The sequence below is a fragment of the Columba livia genome, chromosome 3 (assembly GCF_036013475.1).
Source record: "Columba livia isolate bColLiv1 breed racing homer chromosome 3, bColLiv1.pat.W.v2, whole genome shotgun sequence".
Classification (NCBI taxonomy): Eukaryota; Metazoa; Chordata; class Aves; order Columbiformes; family Columbidae; genus Columba; species Columba livia.
In genome coordinates, this window is record NC_088604.1 from 38,758,140 (window position 1) to 38,784,371 (window position 26,232).

Sequence of the window (26,232 nt, forward strand, 5' to 3'; positions counted from 1 at the left end):
ACATAAATGAAACACAGACCAAAAAAAATCATTGTGTGTTATAATAGCTATTAGCAGCATGCTATTGCTTTGTGTATTCCCATTGTGGATAGATAAATTATGGTTTTGCAAATACTTGTTTTGAAATGAATACCTTAAGCAAATAATCATTATTAATGAACACCCTTAAGACTTGTATTCATATTTGCATGATCAGTACAAATCTGTTCAGTAATAGACACAAAAATAATGACTCTTTTTAATGTAATTTCCTACGGTATTACAGAACATGTCAGCACTTAATACAAGTGTATTTATGATTATGCAATGTATCATACTTCGCATTTTAAAAATTAATAACAAAAAAGCTTTGGGGTAAAGAGATTTGCAATTAGACACAGTAAGCTGCTTGTTTGCTGTCTCAATAGATCCTCAGTACCACTAAATCCAAAACAAAGTACTTAACAGAAATTCGTGATGCCTTAAGAAGTAATCCATTTAAGATTTCTGTGGATTGTAAATATATCACAATTTTGCTGTCTATCTGTAAAACAGTATACTCATAGGAAACAACCTAGAGGCTTCCATGTATTCTTAATGAGATAAAAACCCGCATCTATATTTACATTGAAATTGAAAAAATAGAAAATTGAATATTGAATTCTTTGTCTTCTTCTGTCTGTTTAACCCACAAATTCATACTGTCTATAAACAGCTGTAAAGCTTCAAAGAGTCAGTGCATTAAAAATAAAGATCTGTAAGAGCTGCAAAATACGTTTTTCCTCCAAGGGACTAAAAAAGCTGTGGCCTGACTGTGGTTCGTTTGAATCAATAGCAGAATTAAACTTTATTTCTAACAGCATAGAATGTCATTGTAAATAACTAGTGGCATACGTATGTTAGTAAAGGACCATTTTAACATCAGGAAAGATCAGATTTTTTCATTACTTTGAAAAGTTTACCACAGGCTGGTTTTCGCTCTTTGCTTATATTTGCATTATCATAAATATGAAAAATATTATCAACCACTTTTAAAATTGACAGAGGAGAGCAGCAATTAATTGTGTGGAGGTTTGTGTAACAGTTTTTTACTTTCTCGTTAACTGTATAAAGATTTAACAGGGAAAACACTTGGTCTCATGAATATAGAGATGGATTAATTATCTATTTTACAGGTAGTGAGGGGGATGTTAATGATGCTGTGCAAAGTGCCTGCAATTTTTGACCGTTATCCGCCTGCCTGTTTTCTGTGTGGTTGTTTACTATGCGGTCCACCACACAAGTGGTCTGTGAGTCAGCCAGTGAATCATAGAATCATAGAACAGTTTGGGTTGGAAGGGACCTTCAAAGCTCATCTAGTCCAACTCCCCTGCAATGAGCAGGGACATCTGCAACTAGATCGGGTTGTTCAGAGCCCTGTCCAGCCTGGCCTGGAATGTCCCCAGGGATGGGGCATCTACCACATCTCTGGGCAACCTGGGCCAGTCTCACCACCCTCATTGTAAAAATATTTCTTCCTCATGTCTAGCCTGAATCTCCCCTCCTTTAGTTTAAAACCATTACCTCTTGTCCCATCACAACAGGCCCCACTAAAAAGTCTGTCCCCATCTTTCTTATAGGCCCCTTTTAAGTACTGAAAGGCTTCAATAAGGTCTCCCTGGAGCCTTCTCTTCTCCGGGCTGAAAGAAGCCAGCACTAGTGATGTGCACGCTCCTGTCCTTCCCAGGGGGTGAGGAAGCTTGTTCCTCAGGTGATAATATTTGGCAGCAATAGAGACTTAAGATTTGCATCTTAGGATCACTTTTTCCTTCCCTTCTCTTTGTGTTTATAGCTGAGTTAGTAAGTCATGCTATGAAACACATCACTGATTTTACCTGCCTTTAAATAAGCAAAATCTACCTTTTAGATGGAGAAAGGAACTAAGCATCTAAGACACAATCAAATAACAAAGCCCCTAATATAACAAATAAACTCCCATAGGGCCAGTAATGGAGATGTTTTAGCATCAAGTGTCTTGATGGGACATCTGTGTGATCAGGTAATTTTTGCCACAGACTTTTTCAAGCTGGGATAGCATTATGACCAGGATGATGCTGCTACTATAGAAATGATAAAAATGTAACATTTTACTTATCCTGTAATGTGAAATAGACGACCACATTATAGGTTAAAATAGATATTTAAATTTGACAGTGGAAGAAATAAAAGGGCATAGTTCGGGCAGGAATTTTTTATTGGAGGAGTATGTGTGGGGGGTGGGTTTCAAGGCCTTTTTCTACAAGGTAAGATCTTTGATATTTGACGCTTTTCTTGCTGGTACAAAACCAAAGAAGAGAGCACAAGCAGTCAGTTTTGCTTGTTAAGAGTAGTGGATATCAGTAACACCAGAGGATTAATTCTCTGTTTACATTCTGCTGTGCAAACTTCAAGGAGCCCCCTAATAGCTGATAAGTTTTATTTAACTCTTCAGAGAGCCAAACCAAAGAAAGAAATGCAAGTCTATCTATCTCTGTCTTTTAAACAGGTACCTGCTCTAATTGGCAATACTTAGGCAATTTTTAAAGTTTTCCTGAAGTTAACTAATATTTCTTGTTAAAAAATCGCACTCCAGATAGAAAAACAAAACCAGCAAAAATACAGAATATAACTAAGCCCTTGCTGCATTCTTGCAGCTTTCAGAGTGCAAATGAAAATCTGCAGCAGATACAAGAGCACTATTTTGTTAAACCAGTCTAAAGCTAGCAAAGGTTATACCAGCCTCTGTGGCTAATGGTGCATAAAAGCAATTGTTTTGAAAATAACTGTGTTGGTTTAAAATATTACTGCCTCTCTCCCAGAGGATACCACCCACGCAGCCGAGTCAGCAGACTGCAAACACACATAATTCTAAACTGCTTCAGGACAAGGTCCAGTGTTTAAAGCATAAAATGCCAGGCGGGGTGGGGGCAGCTTGAGTTAAGTTCTTTGATTTTGCACTGGAACAGCTCAGGGACACTTGTGTCCCTTTCTGCCACCAGAGCTGGGTCAAGCTTCTTTGGCAGGTACAAAGAGCTGGGGGTGGTGGCGTCTCAAATAGCCACAGCTGTCTTCTCAGTATGTGTATCTGAGCTCTGAGCACGGCTTTTACCTTGTCCCTTTGGGTACAGGTTCACAGCATGTGGACAAATGGTGACGTCTTAGCCACTAAGTCAAACAGCTAATACACAGGTCCTGAGGAGCAGATGTGCTGTGTGAGAAATTTCAGATTTAATCCCAAATTTTGTACACAATGTAACCAAATCTGAGTGGAACATTAACCCCATATTTTCTGACTCAGTCTACTCTGGACAATGAAATTTTGGCCACACTGTGATTAACTCTTAAGTAGTGGCAATGATGTGTCTCAAGGAGAAGGCTTTGTTTTTCTGAAACCAACTGTACTGCATTTATTTTCCCTTTATAAGAAAGCTGTAAGATGTAGTGGCATCCTTGATGGTTAAATTAGACAATATGCTTCAATGACTTAAACCATTTCTCTTCCCAAGATCTTTAAAATTCTTCTGCTCTAAGCTGATATTGATATTACCATTTGACCAAAGAAGCCCTTAGCATGCTTTCTTTTTAAACATACAAGCCACTTCCAGAGCATTGTACATCTTGAGAGATACTTCCTAATATAAAGCTATTTGTAAACCAGACTGGAATGTTATTTTAGGTAAGTCAGTGTAAAGCACCTACACACAGCAACAGCCTACTTTTGTTTTTAATACTCACTGTGCTATTGTTTTTAAAGCTTTGGATTTTGGCTTGAAATCCAGGCCACCCTGAATTTAACAGCAAAACTTTCACTCAGTTTAATCTGATCTGGATTTCAACATAAATGCCTAATGTTGCTAATGTGGGATGTGGTAAACTTGATCATCGAGTTTTTTATGGCCACAACAGATGTTCCTTCGTTTAGACCAATGGAAAGCTACTGAACCTCATCCACCCTCTAAAACAAAAATACAAGCATTTGTTTACAACTTGATTCCAGGAATATGAATTGAATTAGTAGCTGCAAAGTTTGTTCTTGTTTACTTACAAATAAATATATATGCAATTCTTGTTTTTCCCAAAGAACCACAATGGTTTTTGGACTGTATTTCCTCTACATAGTAATGTTTTTTTTTAACAGTTTAATACTGCATTATAATTCGTTTAGCACAATCAAAACATGAGTGTAGTATTTTTGACCTTGCTTTTAAAAAAATGCTTTTTTTTTTTCTTTCCTAAATCTAGTAGACCAGAACAACATGTTTTGGATACATGTTTTTCATTTTGTAGACTTATAATTTAGATTAAATACAACACAATATTGTCATAATCATAACCCAAGGCACAGACTACAGAAAATGAAGAAACTATATACAAATATTTTCTTCCTACTGGTGACATTCAATGTTTTTTTTCAAATGGGCATAAAATGTTAAAAGACTGGTGCCTTCTCTTAAAGTAGGATAAAAATAGTGGTAGTGTAATAACTGTCAAATGAAGTTTTCTAATATAAGGAGGAAGAAAATTATTGCTTGATTTGATAGGTACTATCACATCTCTGTGGTAAACACCTGATAGTTCTTCAACACAAGAAATGAACACATGCTGAGGAGGAGACAGAACAGGAACAAGGCTAGGGAGGCAAGGACTTTGTATAAAAGGAATAGAAGGCTCATTTAGCATGTATCTGTTGCTTATGAATAAAAATACACTTTTTCCTCTGTCTTTCCTAATTTGGTTTGATTTCAGAAGCCATAGAACTGTTTCAATTGTGACAGAGAAAAAAAATCTGGTGGCCTTGCTTAGTCTTCGGAGATGTCTCAGTTGGAAAAGAAAACAGCAAGTTGGGAGCAGATAACATAATCCCTAAAAGTAACTTAGCCTCTCTCCATGAGTTGTAAATTTTCCCTGGATGAACCAGAACTAAGTTTGTCTCCCTTTCAGACACCTGCATTCCCGTGCACTCTCTGCTCCTTCTTCAGCCCTTTGACTGAGCAGCTGGTTTGTTCAGAGGCAGCTGCCACAGCACAATTTGCTCGCCATTCCTGTGCCCGTTAGCTCAGGCTCAGCTGCGGTTCTGGGACTCGACACCCTCAGCTGTAATGCCAAAGTGGCCTAAGCCAGTCCTAGACTAGAACCAGTCCATGCGCTGGCCACTTTGGCTTTGCCTTTTGTGTCACAATCACCCTGGACATGTGGTGGCATGTCCTCTGGAGTGGGCTATGTTGGCTGCTCTCACCTGACCCCTTGCAGAGCCCCTTCAGTGGTCTGGCAGAAAACTAACTCAGCCAAAAAATTGCATTTTCAAATCACAGGTTGCACCACACGGGGCATTTTCTGCATCAGATGCAAATGAGTAGAAACTGCACAAAAAGTACAGAAGAGGTAGGAGCAAAGAGGAAAAGTAGAAGAGCAGACTTCGAAAGCTGTAAAGAAAATAAGTTTTAGGGAGACTGGGACAGGAGACAAGTGGAGCGCTGACCTGGGCTGGCTGGGCAAAGAACTGGGATTGTCTTCAGCAAAGACTGAGCTGGGAGGGAGAGACTGGTGCCCAGTAGGGGCAGAGAATACATCCAGGAGGAGGGAGCTGGATGGGAGAATTAGGATCCATTAGGTGAGGAGGATGGGACTGCAAACATCAACTTGGAGTCTGGAAGGGCAAAGCAGTACTTTTTGGGTGATGCTGAGAAGTGGAGACTAGAAATGTGTGTATGTGGTAAGAGGTGCTGTAACAAGCACCCCAGGTTGGAGCAAATGCAAACTGGGAGGGTATTAGTGGAAGGAGGTGATGGCTGGAGGAGAGGCAAAAGAATTCGTGGTCTGTGGAAGATACTCCTCTTCTGCACAGAAATGGAGCCCAAGAGTTCACATCTGATTCTCACCTTTTCCCCACCATCAGCAAACATCTATGACTCCTAATGCAGGGCTCCCCCTGTTGTACTCCTCCTCCTCACAAAACCATGACCCACGACACTGCTCTTGCTTTGTTAGAGCAAATGGACAAGGTCTCCACAGTAGATTTAATCCTCCTGAAGAAACATGTGCAAGCCACTTAAATGTCACAGTGTTCATTTTTCCAGTTTGCAGACTTTAAAACTATTGAAAGCACCCACCATTGGGTGCAAAACTACTGATCAGGCATATAAAGCTATTCAGTGTACAGGATGAATCTGTGCTAAAAGTACAGCAGCCTGAGCAGGACCTCACATTTTTGTTGAAGAAATATGAAACTATATAGTGAACAGTGGTGCCACAGAGAACCAGGTACTTCAGAAGAAAAAATGTGTGGACTTTTTTCCCTCCTTCACTAAAACTTAAAGTGGGACCCAGCTCTTTTTACAAGTGCAAACATGGTTGAGTTTGACGGATGCCTAGAGTGGTTGTTCCTAAAGCACGCTGGCACTGTCCTCAGGAACACCCTGACTGCTGCTAAAGGCTTCCACTCCTAGAAATCTCTTGGCAAGCAGACCTGAATTACATGACCTGTTTGCTGAGTATGTGCCCCCTCAACTGCTGACAAATCCCAGCTGCATGTATAAAGTAGCTGGAATTTCAGTGCACATTTTTGGGTGGAGGGTTTTATTCTACTTGGAAGGATTTGAGGGTGGAGGGACAGAACCAGCCACAACCACAACCACGTTCCTTGCCAGAGTGGGTCACAAGAGTAAAAATAGCTCGTGACAAATACAAGGCACAGGAGCCTGAACTCTGTTTGGAGTGATCAAGAGTCATGTAGGGTTTGGCTGTCACTTGGAAAAGGATCACCTCATCTTCTGCATGAAAAGGAGATCTGCAGTTCAATATGTCAAGGCACCAGGTGACAGAAAAGCTGTGGAGAAAGGACATAGTTGACAATCCATTATTAAAATGAACAAAAAGTGAATTTCTGGTCATTCAATTAATACAAAATTGTCATTTTGTTGACTTGGTTAGATAGGCAAGGTCCCTGCATCTGGCCAGAGTCCCTGCTATCTGGCTTGTATCTAATAATAACTCTGGATGAGTACTTCATGCCCATTCCAATTACTGATAAACCATCATTAGTGATATGTTCACATGGGATTTTAAACAAATGCCAAGTTGCACAACAACTTCAGGAAAAAATAAAGAAGTGCATTTGATCATCACAATTTCTTTTTGAAAGTCAGCAAAGCCACAGACGGTTACTGCGTGGACTCTTTCGGACAGCACTTGAGTGCCCACGTGCCAGGAGGCAGGCAGGCAGCAAGTCCAAGGCTTCTCAAGAGATCTGAACCTTCTGCACATGGACTATGCCAAGGTGCAGCCTACGTGCTTTGCGTGCAGTGCTGTGGATGGCATCAGCTTTGCTGTGCATGAGCAAAGTCCCCCTGCTGCCAGTCGCTGTGGGTCCAGGGCTGTGACTGGACGGGGCATGTGCCCCACAGGTGCAGGAACAGGACGGGCAAAGGCGGTGGAAGTGGCTTAACACGAGTGGGGAGCACCTGGAGCCGCCACCACCCAGCCAGCTGCACTGTGCAGCTGCTCTCGCTGGGCTGCGATTCAGAAATGCCAAATAAAGGTAAAGGAGAAAACAAAATCCATGCGGACAGGACTTCTAGTTTAAAAAAAAAAAAAAAGAGAGATGTTGGAGAAAATAGGTTTTTAATTTCCAAGCGCTGCAATTATGGCAGATATTGAATGCAGTTTCTGGGAAACGGCGCACGGAGCGCAGGCGACGCCTGAGTTTAGCTTGTTTTGATGGTAAATACATGAGTGAGCAAGACGCGTGTTAAGTCAGCAGCAAAGCCCAGCCGCCGGGAGCATGAAGCGCCACCGGGCGCGCCGCCGCAGCCGCAGCCGCAGCACGGCCTGAGGGAGGTCCCGCGGCGGGGCCCGCGCAGCCCTCTGGCGGCTCGGGCGGGACCAGGGGAGGCCCCTGTGTGCTCTGGGACGGGTAGTTCTGGCCGGGAGCCGCCGGCGGGCCGCGCCGGGGCGAAGGACTACGCTTCCCAGCATGCCCCGCGGCGCCGAGGAGGCTATAAAAGGGGCGAAGCGGCAGGCTCACCTCACACCCCGGCGGACAGGTACGGGCGGTCGGGCAGGTGTCGCTAGGGTCGCCCCGCCGCTCCCTCATGAGGCCGCAGGACCTGCCGCAGGGCGGCCCCGCCGCCGCGCTGCCGGCGCTGGAAACGCTGAAGCAGCGGGCGTGCGAGAGCGTGGAGCTGAACGCGGCGCGGCTGGGCGCGCTGAGCCGCGACATCTGGAGCCGGCCCGAGCTGGCGTACGAGGAGCGCCAGGCGCACGACACCATGACCCGCTTCTTCTCCAGTGGGGAGCTGCCGGGCGCCGCCTGGGCCGTGCAGCCGCGCTACAAGCTGGACACGGCCTTCCGCGCCGACTGGGGCACGGCCGCCCCCCAGGGCGCCCGCCCGCTCCGCGTCGCCTTCCTCTGCGAGTACGATGCTCTGCCCGGCATCGGTCACGCTTGCGGGCACAACCTCATTGCTGAGGCGGGAGCCGCAGCCGCCCTGGGGCTGAAGGCCGCCCTGGAGAGCCTGCCGCAGCCGGCGCCCGTCGGTGTCCAGGTGAGAGGCCTCCCCGGGGCGGAGGTGGTGACCTCGGCCCCCTCGGGCCTGACTCTCTGCGTTTGCGTTGCAGGTCACGGTGCTGGGGACGCCCGCGGAGGAACAAGGGGGAGGCAAAATCGACCTCATAAACGCCGGAGCATTTGACGGGCTGGACGTGGTTTTTATGGCACACCCCTCGCAGGAAAACGCAGCCTACCTGCCCGATGTGGCGGAGCACGAGTGAGTGAGTAGGTTCAGGTGGAAAGGGTTGGCTTGTTATCAGCCTTTTCCCTCTCCCCGAGAAGAGGAGCTGGACGTGGGGCCAGAGACCTTGCAGGTGCCCTTCAGATAAAGCAGTATCCGCAGTCAGCTAAGGAGCCAGGTCACTGTTGTGGACACTCCGAGCTGTTCTTCCAAAATGTTCAGCCTAGTGTTAAAGATCCCTGACTGCTCTGAGACAATCTTGCATGTGTCCCAAAAATCCAGTCTTTATTCTGAAGTTTCTAGGCATGTCTTTTTAAACATGTGTGTGATTATCCCCTCTCTCTCTATATTTTTCTTTAAGGAACTGCAGGGAGTCTCATGGATCGTAGTTCCTTGCTTTCCTGGATATCAGGTCACATAGTCCTCTGTACGCATTTTATTTTAATAACTTTTAAAATTGCTTCAGGTTTTCTCTGCCACTTTTGGAAGACCTGGACAGCCAAGCCTGACTGCTGTTTGAATCCTTATTAACTTCCAACCTAAATTTAATCATGGCCATTTTATATCTATTAACTCTCACATCAGCTTTCTTTTTTTGTTCAAAGTAGTTCTTGGCTTTCTTTTATGTTTACCCCCAGTGTAAGTATAGGCAGCAGTCATACCATCACTCAGTGGTTTTTGTCAGCTAGCCTGAGACTAGCAGAGACTCCTCTGGTAACTTCCCTCCAGTGCAACAGTGTTTTCCAAGTATTAAGTTTGGCTATCTCTGATTAAATTCTATGATATTTAAATAGCTGGTTTTCCAGCCATTTCTCACTTGATGTACTGGGACCTGGTTTTATCTTGGTTGTGCTACTTTCAGCTTCTACATGCTTGATTTTATTGGCCATTTTGCCTTTGTCAGTGCTGTTCCTGGTGGGCAATTTGCTTCTGTTACTGCAGAGTTCTATGGTAAGGCAGATGAGCTTAGCAGCACTTAGTCTTCCTTATCTAGCTAGCTCTCTGCTATATTCCATCCTTGTGTTTCTAAAGTCTTAACTGGTTATTGTAATCACCATCAAAACTTACCTCAGCTTGGCTTTTGGTTGCTGTAGCTTAAGGCAATATTTATAATCTTCAAGGTGTTTTCATTGACAGTTTTGTCTTTCTGTTGATTTCAGCTATTGCAATAGCCTTTTGAGCTTGATACAGTAAGATTTGGAAATACCCCTTCAGAGGTGATGGTCTGCTGTAGGATGCAAGTCCTAGGGAGCCTTTAAACTGTGAATAATAGAGCAGGCATGGAATTGAAGTACTGAGTGAAACAGCTTACAACCTCAAACTTGATATACTCAGCTTATGTCATGATTTATGTGATTATGAGATTCCAAAGGTACAAAGACTGTTTTGATGACTTGTAGCTGATCCTTTGGTTATTTCCAAGGAATTAAAGGACTGGTGATCATTAAATTGCTAGTATTACTGTATCTGCAAGCTCTGTAACTGGCTTGTGCCAGAAGTAAACTTGATGTACTGGGATAACTTTGGTGAATACAAGCCAAAATTTGCTGATTGTTACTCGCTTATCCTTTGCCTAATCGTTCTATTTATTGTTAGTCAAACAGGATCCACATTCTTCTGTTAATATTCTTAAACTGGCTTAGGGTTTTGTTATTCATGAAAATCTGGTGGATTTTTCCTAAGAATAAGTGACATTTGTGTACCAACAGAATTACAATGAAAGGAATGCTGAAACAACTTTTAAGAAGCATGTGTTCCCTGTGGGGCGAAAAAAAATATTGTTGCATCGTGACTTTCTGCTTTACTTTGCCTTCCCTCCATTTTTTTTTTGGAGAATATCCAGGGATCTGCCTTGCCTTCTTTGTGAGCTGATTTGAAGGGTTGCAGTCTAATTCTTGGGATGTTAATAGATAGGTTTTGTTATCTTGATTTCATAATTATAATAAATTTTAAGTAAAACTCATACTTTACGGAATGGGATGTATGGTTTTCTTGGAGGATGGAAAAGGGCATAGTTAATTTTGATTGCAGGCAGTAGCAGGAGAGATTTTCCGCTCCATTGTGTCCCTCTTTGCTCTCCAGTACTAAAGTTCTTGTATTAACTTACAGCTGTGCTGTGGCTCAGAGCGTGAGGGGTCAGTTCAGGATAAGTGGCAAAGTTGGCATCTGTGTGAGACAGAGGGATGTTAGGCCAGTCCTAGCTGGGTAAGAGATGGGTTGTGCATCTCAGGGGGAAACTGAGTTTTAGGATGGAGTATTTTATGTAAAGAACTGTGTGTTGAGTACAGATTTAGGTAAAATCTCTGGTATTGATAAAAACCTCTAGTATTAGTGTGTTTGATAACTAGTAATGCCTTATGTAGTTGTCAGTTTTTAATATTTGGCCATTATGTAAAGGCTTTCCATAAAATTTGAAATATTATTTATTAAGGCTAACATGAATGGCTCTCAGAAGATGAAGCCAAGCATGAATTCTTACTGAAATGTTTAGGTGTGGTATTTCAGGGCTTCAGCAAAGTTGGGGGTTGCACTAGATTTCTTTCTTGATGCAAGCCCTTCTGCCAGCATTTTTGAGATGCGCAAGGAAAGAGCATCCTTGCTGTAGCATGGTAATGTGTATTTTGTACTAGGCTATGCCTTTACTGCGCTTTTAAAGCTTGGCATCTGTTATTTAGACATGGCTTGTATGCAATCTTAGTAATGTGCTTTTGCTGTCTTACATACTCTACACATTTTTATTGGCATTTGATAAGAATTAGGATAAAAAAACTTGTAATTTTAAATCAGACAAAAGGGGGTTTTTATCCTCTGAGAAGAATGTTAGGAACGTTAAGTCTCAGAACAGTTTGGAGGTATTAAAGTGTTGGAGACATTTAAGTAGTATGTGAAACTTGTGCTTCTTGAGAAAGGGCTATATAGTGGTATGTTACTGATACCTCCTTTGCCTGATTGGCTCTTGATATTGTTCAATTTTGTTGATTTTTCTAGAAGTCTTTCAGCATCTTTCTGTACTTCAAGACAGTTCAACTTCCTAACATTGTAGTGCGAGGTAAACTGTTTGGTGTTCTGCTGCACAAAACTTAAATAACAAACACTTGTGTGAACAAAAGGAACTTTTTGTTTTAGAGGGTTTTTTTCAGTGAATGAAAAAACAAATAAGCAATGCCTTTTATTTCCTAGTGTGACTGTGAAATACTATGGAAAAGCTTCTCATGCTGCTGCTTATCCTTGGGAAGGAGTTAATGCATTAGATGCTGCTGTTCTTGCATACAACAATCTGTCTGTTTTAAGACAGCAAATGAAACCGACCTGGAGAGTTCATGGTGAGATCTTTGTTAAATCTAATGTCCCGCAAGTGTGAATTTAGGCTGTGGAAATACTAACTTAGAAAATTCTACAATTTAAACTATTGCATTATTGCACTAAACTTGCATAGTCACTTCAAATATTATTGAATAGCACCATTTTATTTAAATAGTTTGTAATATTTAAAATAATGTCATTGTGCAGAACTAACTTCTGAAAATAAGCATATGGGTCAGATTCAAAAGAGGAGATGAGTGCCTAGGTAGAGTCTAGCCAAATTAAGTCTTTGCACTTAAAGTTGCAATTCAGAAATGAAGAAAGAAAAAAAAGCTGAGTTTATTTCAGTACATGGCCTTGAATTCCTTAAAGTTTGTTTTTGCAAAAGTGTAAGATTAAATGCTTCTGAAAAATGAAGTACTACTTACTACATCATTTTTGCAGTACACATTCCATTAATTAGATGGCATTTTTATTTATGGGAAAGTGTAGTAGTCTAGAGTGAAGTACAAAAAACAAGTGATGGTTGAAGCCTGTAATTCTGGCTAGTACCCTGATGAACTAGATGTGCACTGGATTGTAATATTTAATATCTAGCAGACCTTGAAGTAGAAAGATCATTGTGCAATAAGACATGTTAAACATTAAGCTTGACTTGTACTCCTTCAACATCATGCATTTCTTTTTGTACAGTGAGAAGATTTCAGAAGTTGAGATGGAAGCTGCCCTTTAGCCATAAACCCTCGTTTCTCTTATTGCACCCAACACAACTTTTTCCAAGTTGAAGTTAAGAAACTTTGCCATCTCTACAGGTCTTAGGAATGTAGAACTTTATTTAGAAATCTTGTTACAAGTGTATAACACTTCCAGAAGTTCTAAGCCAATGAACATTAAATGTCTTGGCTGCTTGTGCTGTATAATATATGCCTGTATTTCTCTCCAGGATACCTGGCTAGAGCCTGGAAGCCCTAAAACCCTTTTGACTGTAGATTAAGATGTTTGCAGTTCTGCTGTGCAGCATACCCAAGTGAATTTTAGACAGAGGGCACAGCCTTAGCTCTATCCTATTACTCTGTAGGAAACAGGGCACACACTTAGGAGTTTTGGTGTCTGAAACTCGTGTTGCCGGTTTAAGATGGGAGGTGCTTAAGTCTGCTATTGGATCTAAGCCAGTGGTGTCAAACACATTTTCAATGGGAGCCACATCAGCCTCGCAGTTGCCTTCAAAGGGCTGAATGTAATTTTAGGACTGTATAACGTAACTACTCCTATCTTAGTTTTTGAAGGCTGCGTGAGTAATGTAGACAAAAACCTAAGTATGTAAACAGGCTTCCTGGAGTTAATGTTTCCTGAACCATAGTAAAACTTATGTTACTGTGTTGATACAACTGTCATAAACTTGATTTTTCAAAATGGAAATATTTAAAATACTTCTGGGAAGGTATAAGCAGCATGAATGAGATTTAATTTTAGGAATACTTTCCTTAAAACAGTGTGACGGAGGTCTTGTGTTGCAGATTTGCAGTAACAGCCATGGCTGACTTAAGTGATCCTAAAAATCTTAGTGTTAACTATTTCAGTTCTTGTTAGTGGGTTTCCTTTAGTTGCAGTTTAGAATTTCTAAGCAATGTTTCATATAGTTGAACAAAGTAAATTTGTGTTTGTCTAATATTTAATAAGTTTCTTTCTTCCCTGCTTATGAGTGGAATAAATGTTGCCCCCTTGAAAAATAGAAATGTAGATTTTTATGTTCAAGAAATTGTATCAAACAGGCTGTTAAAAATTTTAAAAGGTTCCGTCTAGAAGCAGGGTGAGCTAGGTGCTATTAGCAGTGTGTGGGCAGCCTACTTTTTAAGCCAGATCTGATGTCCAGTCCATATTGCAGTTACTTTGAAATCTAAATGTAGACATACACTTAGACTCCATCCAGTTCCATTCACAAATGTCTTGGAAGACAAATTAGTATTGAGCTATTTGGGGCAGACATGCTATGTGTCATGCAAGTTTGCATCATTACTTACTGGCTGACTTGCTGGTTCCTTTTCTGTGATGTCTGTGATTTCCTTATCTGAGCTGTTCCTTTTGTTATGGGCTAGTACTGATGGTGGCTTAGTTCACACTTTACTTTGACTGTGTTTGAAACTGGAAAGGTTTTACTTGAGGAGAGGGAGTTCAAAGTCATAAAGGATTTATGCACTAAAAGTAAAGGCTTGTTGCCTGTTTGCATCCTGGTAGTGCTGTCTTCTCAGGCTTCAGTGACACACATCCATAACTTTGTGCAGTATTTTCATTTAAGGCAGGTAGTTTCTCAGGTTCTGTAGAAAACAAATCTTACTCCACATTATCTTATTGAGGGTAGGGGGCCAGGGAAACAAGCAGTCTGTTGAAAGCAATGTGCTGTTAATGTGTGGGAATATAATATAGAAATAAGGTATGCAGTTGGTTTTTTTGTTGTTGAAATAGCTAAGTATTAGGTATTTTATATATTATACACCCCAATATTTCTAAATAATTACTAGGAGGAATCTAATGAATGTTCTGGACACTGCAACATACACATATTCCAGTATTCCTGGGAAACACAACTTACTCAGTTTCTCTCAAAGCTGGCAGCATAAGTTGGAAGCATTCTAGTTGAGGAAACCTTTAAAAGTTAGAATCCAAGGTAGCCTTTATAACAGTTTTTACTTTTTTCAAAGACAGACGGATTACTTTGACTGATACATTGAATTTCAGGGAATGAATTACAAATGCTAGTTCCACCTAACCTGTCATGAAGAAACTTCATCCGCATACTGTTCTTTTCTTTTTTTTTCTTTAACATATTTAGTTGTTGAGCAAGGAGTTTCATGACAGGGCTGAAGATCAAGCATTTGCATTTAAAACTGATAACATGACTTATCTCTTTCTGCAGGTGTAATAAAACATGGTGGTGTGAAACCTAACATCATTCCTTCTTACACTGAACTTGAATTTTACTTGCGTGCCCCTTCAGTGAAAGATCTTGCTGTTCTAACAGAGAAGGTCGAGAACTGCTTCAGATCTGCAGCACTAGCCACAGGATGCAAAGTAAGAATCTGTTTGTGGTTCTGTGTTTCTATTATGCTGGACATAAGGTAGGCCAGAATAGGAAATCAAAGCTTATGGCATTTATCTGCCTGATGTTCAGCTGAAGGAAATCAGAATGTCAATGATACTGCTTGCTTTATGTCCTGAAAGAAACCTTTGTTTTATAAATAGAATGCCACATAATCAGGATAATCTGGGTTGGGAGAGACATCCAGAGGTCATCTAGTCTAGCTCTGTTCAGAGCAGGAGCAGTTAAGAACAGATTGCTCAGTGCCACATGGTCTTCTGAGTATCTCCAAGGGTGAAATTCTATAGCCTCTCAACAGCGCTCTACCAGACTTATGGTGAACAAGATTTTTCCTGATGTTTATATTGTCATGGCTTAGCACTGGAACAGGTTGCCTGGAGAGATTGTGATGTTTCCATCCTTGGAGATAGTGAAAAGCTGCATTGATATGGTCCTGGGCAATTAGCTATAGGTGATCCTCCTGAGCAGTGGAGTTGGACAAGGTTACCTCCAGAGGTACTTTCCAGCTTCAAACAACTTCTGTGATGCTGCAGTCTCTAATAGGAATTTCCTTTGTTGCCTCTCATATCACTGGGCATCTCTAGAAGTCTGGTTCTGTCTTCTCTCTACCCTCTCCATCTGGTAGCTCTGGATAGCTTAATGTTCTTCTCTGAAGGCTCAACAAGCTAAGTCCTTTCAGCTTTTCCCTGTATGTCATGTTCTCCAGCACCCTAATCATCAGCCTTCCCCTAGATTTGCTCCAGTCTTGAGCTGAGAATCACAAAACTGAACATAACACACCAGGCGTGGTCTCACAGGAGTTGTCTGCCTCAGGAATAAAGATATTTAATAAGTAATGGCACCCAGTATTAATTGCAGATGGATGCCACAAATAATAGGCAATTTGGATTTTTGTGCCACTGATCATCACTTTGAGCCTGGAGCTCTTCTGTGCCCAGTGAGCCAGACATGTTACCATGAAAAACTAAGCTTGGTTATGCACCATCTCCTCTTCCATGAATCTGATGAATATTCACAGTTGCCTTGTAATTTGTGTGCCTGGACAATGGGTTTTAGGAGGATTTATGTGTTCCATAATCTCCCCAGGAGCTTGAGGGTAGGATGGTCTGTGACCAGTCTGTGATTTCCAAGATCCTCCTCCTGGCCCTTCAATATAGAAGTGACCTTCAGCTGTTTTGGTGAGCTGGAGCATCCCTCTGTTTCCTTTGAGTGCAATTGAGCAGCAGGCTCATGTAGCATCCAAACATGGCAAATTAAGTGATTTTTAAAATTTTTTTTTCAGTTAGCACTTTTTTCTTTTAATAAATGGAAGTGTCTCACCTGTAGCTGGTTCCAGCACTATCATTCCCTTGCAATGCATTACTAAGATAGGACGTTCTACCTGGTCTGTAGTTACAGGCTGATGGCAAACACAGCTGTGAAAAGCATGTGTGTGATCATCAGAACAAATAGGTATAGCATATAGGAATGTGAACTACTGAGTTCTAAGGTCTATTTGAGGCATTTGATGCTGTTTTCCTATTAGGGCCCCTTCCCTGTAGCTAGAAGAGGATTTCAGAAAGTGTACTTTATGCAGAATGAAAGTTAAGACCTCTTTTGAAACTTGTCATTGGTATGTTTTTTACATTTGCTTTCAAACTCCTTGCCAGTGTGAAGTCACTTTATGAATGTGGCTGTAGTTATTGGAAATATTCTAAAGAAAAATAGTAAAATAGGATTTGGTGAAAGACTTAATCGAATTCTGACTAGTTTAATAGTGCCTGCAGTGGAAAACACTAGAAGCTGTTAAAGGAAACGTTTGCTTGCTGTTTTTGGAGATGCTATCTGTAAAATACATGCTTCTGCAATTTGGCTGTTTAGTGCAAGCTTGACAGAACACCAGCTGTGTTTTCATCAAAGCTAATACTTGGCAGAATGTTATATTTTGAAAGAAACTTAGCACTTATGTCTGTTTTCATGTGGGCTTGGAGTATGGGTGTATATTTAACTTTACCAGGCTTTAAATTGTTTGCATTATGCTGACTTAGGTTGGTAAAAAATAGCTAATCATTTGGGTTTTATTTTTTTGTCTAGGTGGAAATCAAAGGTGGTGAAAATGACTACTACAATGTGCTTCCAAATAAGATTCTGCAGAAAGTTTACAAGGAGAATGGAAAGAAGCTTGGAATAGAGTTTATATCAGAAGACAGTATTTTGAATGGTTTGTCAGGTAATTAAATCTGTTTTTTTTGTTATGACTTACACTTAAGAGCTGATAAATCTAAGCTTATAAAATAATGGGATAGTGGTAGGTTAGGAGAAAAGAGCCAAATGAGAAAATTGAAGCTCTGTAAAAGCATCGTATTTCTGACCTGTGTTTTTGTATTTGTTGTAGAAGCTGAGAAATTTTCCCAGCAAGCATGGAAAGCAGTAATAATTTTCTGATATTTCTGTAAATATTTTGAGAAATAAACAGTTTAGTTGGGGAGAGGGATGAAAGGATGGAAAGCTAAGAACTGTCTTACTGAGAACATGAGAATGTGGAATGAATTGTGGTTCATTCTGTTGCTTTGATATATGGAATTCTGGTTTATGCTATGGATGAAGATGAGATTGGGTTTTTAGGAACCTTGTTTAACAATATTTTTCAAGCTTACATGTAAACATTTAAGAGAGAGTTTTGGAATGCATTTTTAAGTGGAAGTTCAGGCATCTCAGTGAACCTAATTAAATCTTTCCATTAACAGATGATTCTCTGTTTCTAATTTTAGTTAATGAGTTGAACAGATTAGTTTTCCAAAGGATAACATGCAAGTAGGTGTTTACCTCTCAGATTTGACTATGTCACAAACTATTTCACTTTCACGCTGTCTCTCAGAGGCATGGTAATAGGAGTGTGAATTCTTGAATGCTCAGGTGGGTTTCTTGTTGCCCTTAACAGTTGTTTTTTTTTCCAGAATCCTCCTACAGGAGCTGTGTTCAAGTTTTAAAACTGCTGCTGGTACTTTATAGCCTTCACTACTGATCATAATTGTATACATAAATGCTTTTACTCCACTCATATTAAAGGCTTTTCTGTTTGCTTGGAAGGAAAATATTGTTTTCAGTTAAAAAAAAATGTTATTCTAAATAGTTTGATTGTGGTACTAATCTTCTCCATATTAAATGCAGGTTATCTTTGGATAGTTGAGGTGTTGATTTTTGGGGACAGAATTCTCCAAACTTTTCTGTGTGGGAGACAGCATATCTAATGGTATCCTGGGTTGTTTTGTTTTTCTCTTGTTTCTTACTTCCTTTCCAAATTAAGGCAATGCTAGCATATTTTCTCCAGTTTGTTCATTGTCTTAGGTTTAAAATAAAATTATAACTAAAGACAGATATATTTTTTCTTTATTCGGTGTTGTACAAGGGAGAGTACTTGGCTCATTTAGCCTAAGAAAGTGCCTGAGGATTCTTATTTAGAATGTTTTCTGTAGTGAAACTTTACAGAGCTCTGCTAGTTGCTTCCTTCAGGCTGTTTTATTAAGGATGAAGATCATGAATACTGGTGATCCTGCTGGTTCAGAGGACTTTGAATTTAGTATAGACACCTAATTCTAATAGCGCTTTCATATGTAACTTACATGACATGCTAAACATTAACTTGCTTAAACTGAAACTCTTCATATGTCTGTCCTGTCCTTAATGGCTTGTTGAATATCAAAATGTGCTTGACCGATTATGCTTTTATTGCATACTGCAGTGGGTTTTACCGAATTTTCTTTCCACAGCTGTTTCTGTGAATTTTTGCAGTGAGGATTCAGGAGTCATAACAAAGTACAGTCTACAGAGACATAGGAGTAGAATTTTGTATGCTGCCCTTTTTGGGAGGGGTTGAGTGTTTTGTCTCATTTTTTCAAGACCTGTATTTCTCTTTAGTTTTCATATGGTTTTCAATGTTTTCTTTTAGGATATCAGTTTCTTCTGTTGAAAGGGAAGGAAGATAGCTCAGTTGCTTCTCCATGTCTGTGCAGCAGAAAAGTCGTTAACAGATGAGCGTACTCGCTGCCACCTCTACATGGGTATTAGTATCGGTCTGCTTACAGGTATCGCTCTAGGCAGCTAAGCATTACGGAGAATTCTTTTAGTCTGTCCAGTCGCGCTGCCCTGTGTGTGCCTCGTGCACGCTCTGCTCGTTTGGCACGCAGCCGGGGTGGAGTGAAATCATGTGAATCTGAGTTACCTTTGACCAGGTGCCATGAGCTGTTTCTCCTGCTGGTAAGGGTAGCTCTGCTGCAGGATAAGGATCACCTCCCAAAGCAGAGGCCTTAGTTGAGGCACCCATGCTTGTGATAACTTACTCTATTCTTAGCCTTCATGGGGGTCACTGGCTTCTTGTGCACAAGACTGATACAGATGGTCTTAAGAAGGAGCCAGTGTGTTGAGAAAATACTGCTTTTGAAGCTTGGACCTGTATTTAGGTGCTTCTTGGAATCTTCTGCATTCTCCCTTCCATTCGTGTTTGTTGTAATACTGGCTTCTATTATGTGCATAGTTACTCAAAAAGGCTCAGTATCAGCTGCAGGATATATTTTTGAGACTGGAGCTCCCAATACCTTTTTGTTGACGATAGTGGACACGGCTGTATATTGCACTGATAACTGTGCAATTATGCTGCTAGAAATTATCCCAATCTGTACATCTCTAGTAAGCATACAGTTCCTGATGTTTGTATGAAAACCACTGGAACACTGGGAGTTTTAAACATTCCACTAGGTTATCATCACTAAAGGGCATAACATCTTTTCTTAAAGAGGGGAGAATTTGACTGTCACATTTTAATTAACAGCTGCCTGAATTTTGGCATGGGAAGTTCTCCATCTTACTAGAAAATACCAATTTTAAATCCCTTAATATTCAGCAAAAATAACTTGTAAGCTGGTAGTAGATTGGATATGGATATAAATTTAAATGGAATTATATGACTGAGAGCTGGGATGCACTGAAATTTCTAATATTTCATTTTCTGAGTGAGAGCAGGGAAAAAGGCCAACACAGTCTTTCCAGCAGTTTGTGTATTAGTGCTTGGTAGGACAAGTCTAGAACTTTTGGTTTAGTCTGAAGTAGACAGAACTTCTAGACTTCTAGTTTGTCTTTCCAGACTGACAAAAGAACAGATTGATAGTATAGACTACTGAAAACTGAAATAATGTGTTGCTGTGCCACGAGTTGGATTTTCTTCAAATGCATACTAAATTCATGGGAAAAAACTTTTATTTGGACAACCCTTGCTGCTTCTGTTTGTCTGTAGGCAGAGCAAATAGCAAGCTAGTCTTGTCCTCTTTGAGCACATAATGTAGACTCTGTTGACTCACTTTTAATAACTCTGTGCTTTCAAGTAAAATCTATATTCTCCAATCATTTAAGTCTTAAGGCATTAGCAGTGTCTCTTCTGGAAGTATTATGATATGGAGGACACCTGATGTGTTACAAATAATATACAATCTTTGGAACAGTCATTTTTATATGCCATTGCTAAGCAAATAAACTTGCAGTTCTGATCAGCTTGAAAGAAAGTTAATTGATATCTTAGTTTGTCAATCCCTATTTTTCCCACTATGAAACAATGTGTTCCGTAGTATCTGAATTTCACAATAACTGATGTGTTGGTTTCTCCAGCTTCTAAATGTCATTTTAATAAATACTGAGTAGATTGCTTGTTTGGTGGGGGGAGAGAGGGGAGTGGCAATCAGGAAGTAGTTGCAAACTCTTGGATGATTTACTGTGAAGGATCTACTACTTCTGAATGGTATCATTAAATAGATAAGGCTATACTTTGAGATACTGTCACTAACACACTGAAGGAGCTAGTCAGGCATGAAAGAATCATCATTAAAATTTGCAGCATTGCTATTGAGAATTTTTTTGTGTCTACAGAGGACTGGTGTTTTGTCTGGAGTTTAGTTCTGATCTTATTTCAAGAGTGCTTGTGCTGTTAATGTTTTTGTAACTCAAAAATAGTCGTCCTTGGTCTGTTTTTGTTCAAAGATTGTTCCTACTTCAGAGTCCCCTGCCTAACGCGGAATATTTGCATACTGGTAAAAAGTGGAAATTGTTTGGCCTGGTTCTAAGGGCTGTAACAGGAAAATAGTTGGACTGTTTGCAACTCCAAGATTTGCTGCTTTCATTGGTTCTGAATTAACACCTTACTATCAGGAGATGCTTGATAAAAAAAATAGCATGTTTCTATTCCATTTACTGTTGATATATCTTCTTGCCATCCAGTAACTGATTATTGATCAGAAGGGCACTGGAGAGCAGCCTCTGAAGATGGCTAGTTAGGGAAAACATCTTGGCGATGGGTTATTTCTGTATGGGTAATGACTCATTAGTAATGGTTTTATTTCGGTATTTGGGGCAAAGGATATTCTGTTTTAGATACGGGCTGGAGATAGTATCTATCATACACTTTCTTACAGCATTCAAAACTCTTCAACACTTGTTCATTAAGAAAACTTCTGTGTTGCTTCTAGGTTCCACAGACTTTGGAAATGTTACATTTGTAGTCCCTGGGATTCATCCATATTTTTATATTGGTTCTGATGCATTGAATCATACTGAGCAGTACACAGAAGCTGCAGGTGAGTGGAAGTGAAAAGAGTTAGAGGTTTATATTTGGAACCTTTATACATTGTAAGAACTGGTTGCTGATTCTTCACTATGGCAAGTCTAGAAATTACAAATATTTCCAGTTAGAGAATTAAAGCTTTTACATGCATCTATGGTACTCAAAGCTATTGTGTATTAAATGTATGAAAGTGTCAGTACTAGATCAGAAAGTGGCTGCATGTGAGAACCTGCATAGAAATGAAGTTGCTTTCTTCAAGCATATGATGGGTTCTGAGCTGAGTACAGACCCTGAAATAATTAATATAGTTAATTGCAGAGTTGCAGGAAAATGTAGAATTTCTGGTTTTGCGTTTAAAGTTAATGTATATGGGATGGATGACCACTCCTTTTACTAAAAGCCTGATTTCACTAAACCATCTAGCCAGAAGGATTATTCCTTAGCTGCATATTCAGAGTTTCTAAACATAAGCCAAAAGATAAAGTAATTTTAACTCCTAAAGCATAATACTCTGGAAGTATAATAATGATATAAAATTGCATTTTCTAAAAATGAAAATGTGCACTCTCATTTTCCTGTTTTCAGTCTTACTTGTTTACATTAGTAACAGGAAGTTGCATGTGAAAATTTGGTTTGAGGCATCAGAAAATAGACATGCTTCATTTATGGAAGCAGATTTTTAAGAACCTGTTATTGCAATTGAAACTTGAAGATCTTATAAAATATGCCTTATGTAGTAAGCTGGTGGTATGTATCTCATATTAGTAATCTGAGCTGTGTTTTTTTTTCTGTAGGGTCACAGAATGCTCAGTTCTACACTTTGCGCACAGCAAAAGCTTTGGCAATGACAGCACTGGATGTCATTTTCAAGCCAGGTCTGCTAGAAGAAGTCAGGGAAGACTTCAGACAGGTGAAGCTAAAAGAAGAGGGGCAAATAAATCCAGTAGAACCTAACAAAGAATCTGGCATTGGCACAGCAGCATGTGCCTCACACTATACTTCATTAATCCTCTCTCAGTAGGATTGACATAATGGAGATGCTGTATTTGAATCCCTAGAAGGGGCTGGATAAACACAACTGAAGAAATGCTGATATTTTTGGACTTCAGGAAAAGCAAATTGCACATTTTTGAAAGCAGTGACACTATTTCATGTAACTAATGTTTGCTGTATTCAATATGGTAATGAACTTTGGAGAGAGTGAGCTCAAATATATTGTCTTTCAGTTGCAGTGTTGAATAAATGAGTGTTTAGATCCCTTGTCAATTATTTTCTGTGTTGTTATAGCAATATCACTTATAGGGGAAATATGGCATTTACATGGAAATATTTGTTCTAAAATAAGCACTATTCACTTGGTGATTGTAGTCTGAATCTGATTTATGAAGCATTTCTCTCTGGCCAGTCACTTTTTCTTGGGACAAGACAAAGGCCTAGAACTCAAGCTGGTTTCTCTGGAGAGAAGGGTGTGTTTTTGGAAGCATGCCTGGTTTTGACAACAGTAGCTTCTAGCAAGGCTGAGAACCATTTGCATGAAAATGCAATCTGTAAAGGCTGATTGTCCTGAAATGCATTGACCTTCCTTCTAATAGTTTTTGGAGGTGTTCTGGAGAAGTCATTGATCAAAAAACTGGAAAGCAACTCAATCAACACACTTAAACTACTGCAGGAAGATGCATGTGCACCTTTAAGCCCTACTCTAGAGCAATACAAGTGTCCACACAGAGTGTTGCACTAGCTTACCTGACCTGAAGGATGTGTATAAATTTAGCTAAACAAGTAGAAATCTTTTTCACAAAGATGCGAGTGTGGTACAATGAAGGTAACCTTAAACTGCCTCTGTGCACCCCTCTGTAGTAAGCTCTGAGCAGCTTGCACTGAGAGTTGCTTGTGCAGTAATTGGCTTCTCAAACCTGTTTGTTCCCATACCCTAAGCGTCAGATCTCTAAAGTCTTGCCAGTTGTCTATTCTGTATGGCTGGTCTATTTAGTCCTTACTATTTTACTTGTCAGAAACAGGGTTGCACGTTTTATCTAGGTAGTGTTCTGTGCATCCAAACATGTTAGGATTTTTTTATTAGCTTATTAAAGGGTCATATGAATACATAAGGAACCAGTCCTTTGTTCAGATAAAAATTGCTGAGTCAGTGGACAGACTGAGTGAAAAGCAGCTTACTGGTTAACATTTTTGTAAGCAAAGATATTATAGTAAGCTTCTGAAAATAAGTCAGGCAAAACTATTCCCAGGAAGTCAAAATACTGAAAATAATTTCAGAAACATTGTGTTTAACAGCATCAGTCTCTAAATGGTAAACTCCAGAATTCTAATCAGAATTTGTATTTTAATAATTTCTGTATTCAGTTTCTAATTTTGGAAAAAACAGATTCCGTATTTTGGTTTAACTGTGCACTCCTCCTGTGTTTCTGTGCACACTCTTAAATAGCAGCTGGAGGTCTGTGTTAAAGAATTCTATTGAGTCTTTCCCTTCCTAGAAGAAAAAGTCTGACTAGGGCTGGTTTGTGTTTGAATGTCATGTAGACAACGTAGACAACATAATTTGACAGCTTAAGACCTTCTGATCAGTCAGCATCTGTGATTGTAGTAATAGGACACAAGGCTATCTGTTCATACATTAAATGCTCTGTGTTTTTGGAAAAAAGTGACTTTATCAGTTTCTGTAAGAACAAGAGGCAGAATTAAAGCTTGGTTTTGTGGTGGTTTTGGTTTGATTTTTGTGGTGTTTTTTTTTAATTTTTTTTTTTTAATTTTTTATAAGCCAGTTATTTGAAGAGTTGAGGATGACCATAAGTATTCCAGGTTACAAGATGGTCCTTGCTTACCCCAGTATCCTTGCTTTTATTTGCAGGCAGTTTTGACAGATGAGCATGTGAAACAGATGAGGGTTGGACTCTGAGATATAGGTATGTCCAGGATAGTAAGTTGGATACTAAATCCAGCTGAAATTTGGTCCAAAGATTGTGAAAGGAACTTTCTCTGTAAATTTTACCTTAAACCCAGCCTTTACCAGTCCTCAGACAGTTACAATTCCTTAAGTTCTACTGGGCTAACAAGCTAGTTTATTAATTTCCCTAGCATATGTGGCTTTTTCTTTCCCCCTGTGTGAATGGCTTAACTTCTTGCTTTGCTGTTTTTGAGATGGGGTGCTGGGATCCCAGTGACAGCAATACGTGCTGCAGGGTTGTGTTTCCTACAAGCTGGTGTGTGTTACAGCCTTCTCAGTTCTCTTTGTCCCGACTAGCTGGTGGTTGACTGCATTATGTCTAAGATAATTTAAATAAACATTTCTGCACTAAAAGCACATCTTCATTTTGTTGTAGCCATTGCTGGAATTAAACCAAAACTGAAGCAGTGATTAAAGATGAGTTGATATCAATGAAGCAGTTTAATTGTGACTGAATTTTTTTGCCCTTTGATTAATATTGAGATGTTGCAGACTTCATTTTAATAGCAAAGTTGATTTTTTTTTTTTTTTTTTTTTTAAATTATCTTTTCCCTTAGTTTGGTATGATTATTTACGAGTGAGGGTGTTGTAAGCTTTCAGTTTCAGTCTGTGAGACTGAGCAGGTTTTTTGTATTTGAAAAGCATTAATTCTCACAATACTTAATGCTAGTCTTTATAATCTTAGGGCGGCTTTAGGTGTTAAAGCACGTTAGAATTTGTAGAATAATAGGAGTGGTACTTGAGAGGGCTCTCTGGAGGTAAACCTGGTCCAGGCTCCAGTTTGAGGTGGGTTTATCACCAACACTAGATCAGGTGAGCTTTGCTTAATTTTACTGAATCCTGGAAGACAGAGACTTGCAGTTCCCCAGGCAAGGTAATTCCAGTTTGTGTCTCAGAACACATGTTCTTAAGGTCCAGGACTAAAGCAGTTTGGGATTAAATGATGATATTGTATATCAGAAAAGTTTATTTCATGTGGGAATAAAACTCACTTTGATTTACAGTAATTTGTGCTCATAAATCACATGTATATGAAAATATCTGACATGTTTAAGTTACCATAGCTGCAGTCTTCCCTCAGCTGTTTTTAATTTAAGAATATTGGAATATTTGTCAAGAACAGTGCATTTAGCAATGAACCAAAATATGTAGGTAATAAACTGTAGTTGCTGAACTCATTCTGAACAGCTGATAGCAAATCACAGCTGCTTAAGAATGAGGTGATTATGTCCAGAATTTATGAAGAACTGAAAGCCTCTACCAGCCTACCAAGCTACAGCATTTGCTTGTTTAATATCTATCCTAGAAAGAGTGAAAGAGATGCTTGGTTTACAACAAAACAAAAAATAAACCATGGAATGTGATGGATTTTTTTAATGAAGTATTTGAAGGAGAGGATTTATAACCTGCCAAGTTAGGCTACCTGATGTAGAAGGGTCCAGCAGCTTTTCTTTGAGGAGTAAAAGGGGAGCAGCTTTATGTTTTTGTGAATCATATTTCTGTGGTCACTTAGTTCCCGTTTCTGAGTGCTCTGCACCTGATGATGTTGCAGTCACAG

At 39.9% G+C, this 26,232-nt stretch overlaps 1 protein-coding gene across 3 annotated transcripts; it reads left to right on the forward strand.

Moving 5' to 3' along the window:
* On the forward strand, positions 1–24,441 carry PM20D2 (peptidase M20 domain containing 2). 3 transcript variants are annotated; one of them, XR_010471863.1, is made up of 8 exons: positions 1–8,540; positions 8,614–8,762; positions 11,907–12,049; positions 14,944–15,098; positions 17,200–17,335; positions 19,055–19,190; positions 21,618–21,725; positions 22,507–24,441. XR_010471863.1 is itself a non-coding variant. In XM_065059628.1 (7 exons), the coding sequence occupies exons 1-7, from the start codon at positions 8,088–8,090 to the stop codon at positions 22,731–22,733; spliced, it is 1,371 nt and encodes a 456-aa protein (XP_064915700.1). In that variant the 5' UTR covers positions 4,227–8,087; the 3' UTR covers positions 22,734–24,441. The 3 variants fall into 3 exon arrangements, 1 of the variants encoding a protein (XP_064915700.1); XR_010471864.1 differs by having other exon boundaries at positions 19,055–21,725; positions 22,507–22,645; XM_065059628.1 differs by lacking the exon at positions 19,055–19,190 and having other exon boundaries at positions 4,227–8,540.
* The last annotated feature ends 1,791 nt before the right edge of the window (positions 24,442–26,232 follow it).